The 9,987-nt window shown below is 43.0% G+C and overlaps 1 protein-coding gene across 2 annotated transcripts in view; it reads left to right on the top strand.

The window, feature by feature from the left end:
• The first annotated feature begins 1,274 nt into the window (after nt 1–1,274).
• LOC126282916 (trypsin delta-like) overlaps nt 1,275–9,987 on the top strand; it is a 121,869-nt gene continuing 113,156 nt past the window's right edge. For both annotated transcript variants that reach the window (XM_049982232.1, XM_049982231.1), the window contains exons 1-2: nt 1,275–1,414; nt 8,941–9,026. In XM_049982232.1, the coding sequence (XP_049838189.1) occupies nt 1,357–1,414; nt 8,941–9,026 (144 nt within the window). In that variant the 5' untranslated portion in view covers nt 1,275–1,356. The remainder of the gene's footprint in view (nt 1,415–8,940; nt 9,027–9,987) is intronic.

Here is a 9,987-nt window from a genome sequence, read left to right as displayed (position 1 = left end):
GATATTAATGCTCCCCTGTTTGTCATTTAAACAAAATATTTGAATTGATTCATGAATTTGTAAGTCATGTTGCTCAGAAAGAAATTCAATATGCAACAACTATAATTATTGATTATTTCCCAGACAACACAAAGTTATGATAGGTAGTAAAGCAAGTTTTAAATATAGCCTAGAATCGTTTCTTCTGGACAACTGGTTCTATTCCATAGACGAATATTTATTCAAAAACCTATAGTCCATAAACAAGTAAAAAGTAGTTGTAAGTATAGTTGCATGAGTAGGGTGAAGAACAATGCGGTGAATAATGTTGAATTTAGGCCAGTGTGCTAAGCTTGTAGCCTTCCACTCAGACTGATCATGTATACACATTCTGTAAACTATCTTACTTCAAAAAATTTCGATAAAAAATCGTAATGACGTATGGAACATTAAACTAACTACGAACAGCGATTCCACTGCCACAGGTAACTTTGTCTGCCTACATTGCACGTCCGCTAATTTGCTCTGGGAGCTACTCTGAAACACGTAATAACTTAATATACTAATAAGCGGTGAAAAGAAAATTTGTGTATTTATAGTAAAACTAATTTCTTATCCAAATTAACTGCAATCATCAAAGTCGACGGCTAACAAATATTCTGTTTCACTGAATCATCCACAAGGAACGTCGTCAACATTGTGACAGGTTATGAATTAAGTAGTGTGATGTAGAAAAAGAAGTCCTTATTTAGGAAATTTCGAAGCCATTCTTTGTCAGCAAAAGAGAACGTTTGAACAGAGTAGTGGATCTGTAAATTAAATTGGTATCAACAGCTGCTCCTAAAAGCACAAAACATTTGCTGCCATCACTTTGGCAAAACATATATCGTGATATGTACTCTCTATGAATTTCGTGGTATTGATTGTGAAATGCCATCATGAAAAACAACTAGACAGTATTTTGTAAGTAGTTCGTTCATCTAACCAATGAAAATGAAATATTTTCATCTGATGCTAAGTCTCAAGGGGCCTGATGAACACCGGAACAAATGTATTTTGTAGTGCCAACTTTTTTGTTTTTATACCAACACTATATGTACTTCGAAGGTGTTTCAGAGAGTTACACAACTCATACGAATGAGGCACTGTTAAACCAAGGTCAGTTTATCAAATAACTACTTAGACTTTTCGCAATGTGGATAAGATGTAGAAGAAAGGTTATCTCCTCTTAAATACGACTACTTCATCTTACAGCCGTTATCGAAGTACTGATTAACACTGCTCACGATCAAATTTCGAGGATTTTGAAATCACTGCTATAAGAGTCAACTGAGTGGCAGGCCAGAACGGAGCAGTTGCTCAGGACAGAGGGGGAACATGCAGACGACGGCGTGGCTTTTATTGCTGCTGGTGGCAGCCGCAAACAGTGTGGCGGGTAAGTTAGTTTATGGCTCATTCACGAAGCACGCCTTCCAGTTGCCCTGCATTCCAGCCTCATGCATGTCCCACATGTCAGGTGTGTAGTTGTTCAAGATTAGTATCTGCCATGTGTGCGCAGTGTCGTGTTCGTTTCGTCGATGGTGAGAGAGCAGGAAGTCCGCTGACCTTAACGTCCTGCTCTGGAGGAAGAATCACCACCAACAGTAATGTTTATCACGTATCTACATCTACATGTACACCCATACACTACAACATGGTGTAGAGTGCATGGCAGAATTGACTTCCCGTTGTAGCATTTATGGGAATTCTTTTCTCTCTATTGCGGTATGGAACGCGGGAAGAATGACTGTTTAAATGCCTCCGCACAAACTGTAAGTAATATAATCTCTAAAGGAGCGATATGCAGATTATTGTAGAATATTCCTAGAGTCATCTTCTAAAGCTGGTTCTTGAAACTTTCTAAGTAGGCTCTCTCTGGAGAGTTGGAATCTTTCCCCAAGTATCTAACAGTTCAGTTTCTCTAGCATTTCTGTAACACTTGTAAGTAGGCTCTTTAGGTTTTTATATTAGTAACGCCACGTAGCGCTCTGTATGAAAATCACTGGCTGTGCTGTGTGCAGTGTGTGGATGGTTGGCATTGTTGGAATATTCGCTATTGTAGCGTTGGGCAGTTGGATGTGAACGGCGCGTAGCGTTGCGCAATTGGAGATGAACCGCCAGCAGTGGTGGATGTGGGGAATGAGATGGCGGAGTTTTGAGAGCGGATGATCTGGACGTGTGTCCATCAGAGAGAGTAAATTTGGAAGACTGGATGTCATGAACTGATGACTTTTGAGTATTATTAAGGTAAATACATTGTTCTCTATCAAAATCTTTCATTTGCTAACTATGGCTATCAGTAGTTAGTGCCTCCAGTAGTTAGAATCTTTTATTTAGCTGGCAGTATTGGCGCTCGTTGTATTGCAGTAGTTCGAGTAACAAAGATTTTTGTGAGCTAAGTGATCCATGAAAGGTATAGGTTAATGATAGTCAGGGCCATTCTTTTGCAGGAATTATTGAAAGTCAGATTGCGTTGCGCTAAAAATATTGTGTGTCTGTTTAGTGTTGATCAGAATAAGTAAAGAGAGAAATGTCTGAGTACGTTCTGTTTTGCTCAGCTGTTTGAAACTCAAATAACGTAAGAGGTTTTACCAACACAGTAATTCATTAATTTTTCTAAGGGGACGTTTCACACTCTTCCACGGGCCGTATAAACCTGTCACCAATTGTGCTACCCTTCTCTGTATACTTTCAATGTGCTCTGTTAAGCCTGTTTGGCGTGGGTCCTATAAAATTGAGCACCATCCTAGGAGGGGCCCCGCAAGTGATTTGTATGCAGTCTCTTTTGTAGACTGATTGCATTCATTATTGTTCTACTATGAAGGGGAAAGTTATAATGGGAGTAGGAGCCAGAGGTTGACGCTATTCGGGCCTCACTGGAGTCAGCCAGTGCTGGTCAGTGTTGAGTGGAGCGCCACCTCTTCCGCTTCGCCGCCTTCCACATGACAAAACGAGACAATTCATCAAGAACTACCACAGCTGCTGGTTATGACACCCTGTCATTGCCTCTCTTCCAGATAATTTGGTGTGACACAAACGCCAACACTGGCGCAAAGTCAGTGGAGAGCAGCAGCATTTAAGCCCACCCGAATTAGCGCGTCAACACACAGCTGAGGCAGTTAGGTGACGTCGAAACAATGGTGCTCGGCACCGTTCCGATGACGCAGACGCATCTACCACCACCAGGATACGAACTGCTGCCTCCTGCTTAAGCATCAGGGAGCCATGGCAGCCACTCACTCTGCCGCCATCCACGGAGCACGACGTGAGGGACCCTGCCCTATACACACCGGCAACTGGAGCGTGACGCAGACAGGCGTTCTCGAAACAGCCGGCATTGGCCACACGTTCACCGACAAGAGAATCCGAGAATTCGGTGACGCAAAAGATGTAGCAGCAGCAGCAGGGCGTGTGGTCAGCAGCTGTGGGTTGATGAACTGGGGATCAGCAAGGAGGAGATTAGTGCCTAACGTCTCGTCGAAAAAGAGGTCATTAGAGACGCAGAACCACCTCGGATTAGGGAAGGGTGAGGAAGGGAACCGCCCGTGCCCTTTCAAAGGAGCTATTTAGGAAAATCACGGAAAACTTATATCGAGAACAGAGCGAGCTGAGTTTCGCATGATCTTTGTTCGTGGAATCCATGTTGATTCTTACGGAGATTTTCGTTCTCCAGAAACCTCATAAATCATGAGCATAAAACATGTTCTGTAATTCTAAAACGAACTGACATCGGCAGTGTAGGTATATAATTGCCTGCATCTGTCTTAGAGCCCTTCTTGAAAACGGGAATGACCTGTGCTGTTTTCCAGTCGCTAGGTACCCTTCGTTGTTGCTCCAGCGTTCTACGATAGACATCTGTAAGAAAAGGAGCAAGTTCTTTGCTATAATCTTTGAAGACTCTGATTAGTATCTCATCTGGTGCTGAGATCTTTTCACTACTAAGGTTTTCTATTCCACCATCGGTTATCACAATATTTGCACGCTGATTGAAAGGAGCGGCCATGTTACGAACTTTCGCAGTGAAACAATTTCAGATGAGGAGGTTCAGTATTTCGGCCTTCTCACTTTTTTCTTCCGTTCCGGTGCCACTATGGTCTCTGAGTGAATGAATACACAATTTAGAACTGTTTTCAGATTTTAGGTAAGACCAAAACCTCTTAGGGTGTTTAGTCAACCAGTTAGTAAAAATTACTTGAAGAGTCATTGCTCTCCTTACGATCATTTTCGATTCGTTCATCATGTATTTGTCAGCTACGATATGGCTTCTCTAGAACCCGAGATGAAGCTCTCTTAGTTTAAGGATCATCTGACCGTTGATTGTACCATTTTCAAAGATCTGGGGGTCAGTTCGCCCACGCAGTATTACATCTCCCTGCATCATAGCACCTGGAGCACCAAAACGATCATGTTCGACAAAGTTTGTGGGTACATTATATGATACCACCTATCGTCGTATGAGGGTACGTCAAGAAGAAGTAACATATTGTAATGCGTGAAAATGTTGAATGATTTAGTTTTAGTTGTACAGCCAGTTTCGGCCAGACACAATTTTCCAGTACAGTTGTCGTTACACAAATATATTATAAAACCTGCTACTAACAGGAATTGTATTGTAAAATAATCTGAGTCAAACCGGTCGCACAATTACAAATAAGCAGCAACTTTGCGCGTTACATAATGTCATTTCTACGATTTATTGAAGCTCTGGAACATGACCAGCAATTCTGTGGTTTGTCGGCGACATTGTAATTCTTTAAGAGATGGCAATAGTCTTGACGGGCAGTTGCATAGAGTGGATAATGAAACTTCATGGCAGATTAAAACTGCGTGCCGGACCGAGACTCGAACTCAGGACCATAGCCTTTCCGGGCAAGTGCTCTACTGATTGAGCTACCCCACCACGACTCATGCTCCCACCTCCACAGCCTTACTTCCATCAGTACCTCACCTCCTACCTTCCTTCCGGGAGTGGTAGTCTTGCTTGCTTCACCGTAGAGCTTCTGTGAAATGTGGAAGGTAGGAGATGAAGTACTGGCGGAAGTGAGGCTTTGAGGACAGGTCCGAGTTCGAGTCTCGGTCCGCCAAACAGGTTTAATCCGCCAGAAGCTCCATGTCAGCGCACACTCCATTGCAGAGTGAAAATTTATTCTGGAGAGTGGATAATGCCTTGAAAACAGGTTACAACATAGCTATCAGTAAAAAAAGAGTAAAGAAATGCAGCCAAATTAAAACAGCTGATGATGAAAATGGTAGACGAGTTTTGCTATTTGGCAACGAAACAGCTGGTGATGGCAAAACTAGAGAGGATAATGACTGGAGTCTGGCAACAGCAAGAAAAGCGATTCTGAAAAAGAGAAGTTTGTTGATACAGAATATGAATTTAAGTTTTACGAAGTATTTTCTGAAGGCTTTTATTCGGAGTGAAACCTTGCACTGAAGTGGAACTTTGTCGATCAGCTGCTTAGACGAAAAGAGTACGGAAGCTTTAGGAACGACTTGCTACGAAAGAAAGCTTAAAATTTGATGGTTGGATCAAACAGTTAATCAGGATGTTTCCAGAATGAATTTTCACTCTGCAGTGGAGTGTGCGCTGATATGAAACTTCCTGGCAGATTAAAACTGTGTGCCCGACCGAGACTCGAACTCGGGACCTTTGCCTTTCGCGGGCAAGTGCTCTACCAACCGAGCTACCGAAGCACGACTCACGGCCGGTACTCACAGTTCTGCATGTTTCGTAGAAGAGCTTCTGTAAAGTTTGGAAGGTAGGAGACGGATACTGGCAGAAGTAAAGCTGTGAGTACCGGGCGTGAGTCGTGCTTCGGTAGCTCAGTTGGTAGAGCACTTGCCCGCGAAAAGCAAAGGTCCCGAGTTCGAGTCTCGGTCGGGCACACAGTTTTAATCTGCCAGGAAGTTTCAGTTAATCAGGAGTTAAAAGAAAAAAAGGTTCTTATCAACCTGGAGATTGATTTAAGTACCACAGTGCTTTACTAGCCATACTTCTATTGGATTTGGTATTCCTTTACCTTCCTTCCACATTTGAAATGATTTACCTACTTATTTTATTTATTAACACAGATTTAGAACGATAGCGCAGCTCAGCCAATTTTTTGTTAACATTGCCGTAGGTGAAGGAAGTGATAAGCGGCGATCAGGCGATAGTGAATCGAACTGCACAGAAAATAAATTTGTGACACAACAAATTAGAGCTAATACAGAGGCTTACCGACAGTCATTCTTCCCTTGCACTCTTCGGGAGTGGAATAGCGTTGGCGGGATCAGGTTAGTGGTACTGAAAGTACCCTCCACCACACACCATTAGGTGGCTTGCGGAGTATGATGTGGATGTAAATGTGAAATTGACTAAAAAAAAGTATCGGTCGACAGGACATATCCTGAAGTGTCAAGGAACCATTTATTTGGCAAAGAAGTGAAGTGTGGAGAGGTAAAAAATGTATGGGGAGAATAATAAGTGAATAAAGTATTCAAACAGTCTTCGGGCTTGATGAAACATGGGAAGGAAAAGAGGAGGGTACATAGTAAGCGCACGAGGCAGTTTTGAGTCAATACGAGACGCTCGTACTGATCATGAGGTTATCATATTGCAGTTGTTATGACTGTAACTGAACAACTTGTTTATCTATTCTCTGGATCACGTTTAAATGTAAATTTGTTCGTTGAACTGTGGGGGCAGCTTCCTGTCAAACGCATTTCTTGTATGCTCTCTAACGACACGACTTTGGTTGAAACAACTGCGGGAGACATTAAAGCTCCAGAACTCTAGGCCATTAGGACCTGCTGTAAATGAGAGCTGAAGATGGTCATTTCCGGTCGAAATCGGTAGTCTAAGGACCAAAAGGCTTTCTGATCCATGACAGAAATTAAAGATATTTATTCTTCTTGAATAGCACAGCTCTTGTTGCAAAAATATTGCATTAATCATGCATTTCGCCTCTTTAGGACAACATTAGATTGTCAAGTACTGGGGCACACTCGCAGAACTATTATGCTAAGGCATAAGCATGTCTCCAGGTTGAGCTAACTGGAGCGTGTGCTTATTCCACATCACAACTGTTCTACAAACGTCTCTCAATCCATTTTAGTTTGATGACGCCCTAGAAAGGCGAAACGATTCATTAAAGCAATATTTCCGCAATCAAGACTGTTGAATTCAAGATTAATCTTTATATGGTTACTTTACCAGGCGGCCAGATGGAGCGGTAGATATTTTATAACAAACTATGTGCCCGCTGCTTCGCTCGCGTAGATTGTATGGTCTGCAGATATTTTTCTTTTTTTTCGTTTTATTTAATAAAATTTTTATGTTGTTCACTGCAACAATTCTGAAACTTCCTGGCAGATTAAAACTGTGTGCCCGACCGAGACTCGAACTCGGGCCTTTTGCCTTTCGAGGAGAAGGGATCTACCATCTTTTTTTAAATTGCATTTTGTTCGTTGTTAATCGTTGTGTTTGGTCGTTGCGGACGTCACGTGACATCCGTTCAAGTTTGTTTTGTTGATCCTTCCACTCAGTTTTTTATTACAGAGGCCAACCAGCTCTCTGACAGAACACGCTGAGCTACCGTGCCGGCAATAATCGGGCTTCGAACATGATCATGTTTTTGGTGTGTGGGGCGCTCAACTGCGCGATCATCAGCGCCCGCCGCCACTGTACGAATGATGATGAAATGATGAGGACAACACAGACATACTGTCCTTGGCAGGGAAAATCCCCAACCCGGCCGGGAATCGAACCTGGCACTCCGTGTTCCAGAGTCAGCAACGCTAGTCCCGAGACCAATAGCTGCAGACAGAATCACTAATCACGCCCGGTCCTCACAGCTTTACCTCTGCCAGTATCTCGTAACAGTTTTAATCTGCCAGGAAGTATTATATCAGATCGAGTAGCATGGAGAGCTGCATCAAACCAGTCTCAGGACTGAAGACCACAACAATAACAACCTAGAAGTCAAATAACATCTTTCAAAAATGTATCCTTAAAAATCCTTTATTAGTTCTTTACTAATTATTTATTTTCAAAAAAAAATCTTTCACCCACTGTCTTACTTACTTAGTGGTTGAATTCCCAAAAAATGCTGTAGCACGTATTTTTTTATTTTTTGACTGAGAAACCAAACATAATATTTGGTAAGTCTAGCTTTAAAATTCCCTTAATAGCGACATACTTTCGAAAAGCTTTTCATCCCCTATTTCATCCCCTTAGGAGTGGAATTTCGGAGAATCCCATTTTAAACGATGCTTACAGTATAAAATCTACACCCTCCCCAAACGTCAAGTTTCTATCCTTAACGGTTTCGGCTGGGCAATGATGAGTCAGTCAATAAGTCTGACCCTATTTTACCTCCTTAGGGGCAGATTTTCCAAAAAGCCCGTGAAACACATATGTTTTATTTCTAACTGAGAAGCGAAATTTAAATTTTCATAGATTTATCTTTAAAAATGCTTTCACGTATTTTTCATTTGTATCCGAGAAGTCAAATATCAAAGTTAATACATGTAGCCTTAAAAATATTTTAGTAGTTTTTTTACTAATGATTTATTTTCCAAAAAAACCTTTCACCCACTATTTCACCCCTATAGGGCCAAATTTCGTAAAATGCTAAAACCGGTATTTCTTTATATTTCTGATCGAGAAACCAAATACCAATTTTTGTAAATCTACCTTCAAAACCGCCTTAAGAGCGACATTTTTCAAAAAAACCTTTGTCCCAATTTTTTCCGCTCAGTGTTGGAATTTCAAAAAGTGCCTTCTTAAACGACGCCTTCAGTCTAATATCGACACCTTATCCGAGTTTGAAGTTTCCATTCTTAGTGGTCAGTCAGGACACTGTGTTTTATATGTAGTGTTTATTATACTCTATAAGACGATTGTTGTCATACGCTGCTCTGTTCTGACTGTTCCAGGTGGAACAGCGCCTCGTGCTGTGTCCGTAGTGAGCGGCCGCATAATCAACGGTGAGCCCGCTTCTCTGGGGGAGTTCCCTGCCCAGGTGAGTCCAGGCTACTACGTAGGCCGGAAGGCGCTGCCCCACGCTGCCACATACGTAGGCTACAAGTAGCGCAACTTTAACACAACACTATATCAGCGCTGTTCATTTCACTCTACGTTACGCCTCCCATCTTACAGCGAATAGCCACCAATCACTGAATATCTACACTCCTGGAAACTGAAATAAGAACACCGTGAATTCATTGTCCCAGGAAGGGGAAACTTTATTGACACATTCCTGGGGTCAGATACATCACATGATCACACTGACAGAACCACAGGCACATAGACACAGGCAACAGAGCATGCACAATGTCGGAACTAGTACAGTGTATATCCACCTTTCGCAGCAATGCAGGCTGCTATTCTCCCATGGAGACGATCGTAGTAGAGATGTTGGATGTAGTCCTGTGGAACGGCTTGCCATACCATTTCCACCTGGCGCCTCAGTTGGACCAGCGTTCGTGCTGGACGTGCAGACCGCGTGAGACGACGCTTCATCCAGTCCGAAACATGCTCAATGGGGGACAGATCCGGAGATCTTGCTGGCCAGGGTAGTTGACTTACACCTTCTAGAGCACGTTGGGTGGCACGGGATACATGAGGACGTGCATTGTCCTGTTGGAACAGCAAGTTCCCTTGCCGATCTAGGAATGTTAGAACGATGGGTTCGATGACGGTTTGGATGTACCGTGCACTATTCAGTGTCCCCTCGACGATCACCAGAGGTGTACGGCCAGTGTAGGAGATCGCTCCCCACACCATGATGCCGGGTGTTGGCCCTGTGTGCCTCGGTCGTATGCAGTCCTGATTGTGGCGCTCACCTGCACGGCGCCAAACACGCATACGACCATCATTGGCACCAAGACAGAAGCGACTCTCATCGCTGAAGACGACACGTCTCCATTCGTCCCTCCATTCACGCCTGTCGCGACATCACTGGAGGCCGGCTGCACGATGTT

The sequence above is a fragment of the Schistocerca gregaria genome, chromosome 1 (assembly GCF_023897955.1).
Source record: "Schistocerca gregaria isolate iqSchGreg1 chromosome 1, iqSchGreg1.2, whole genome shotgun sequence".
Taxonomy (NCBI): domain Eukaryota; kingdom Metazoa; phylum Arthropoda; class Insecta; order Orthoptera; family Acrididae; genus Schistocerca; species Schistocerca gregaria.
The sequence above is the reverse complement of the archived record's forward strand: the minus strand, read 5'-3'. Positions and strand labels throughout refer to the sequence as shown.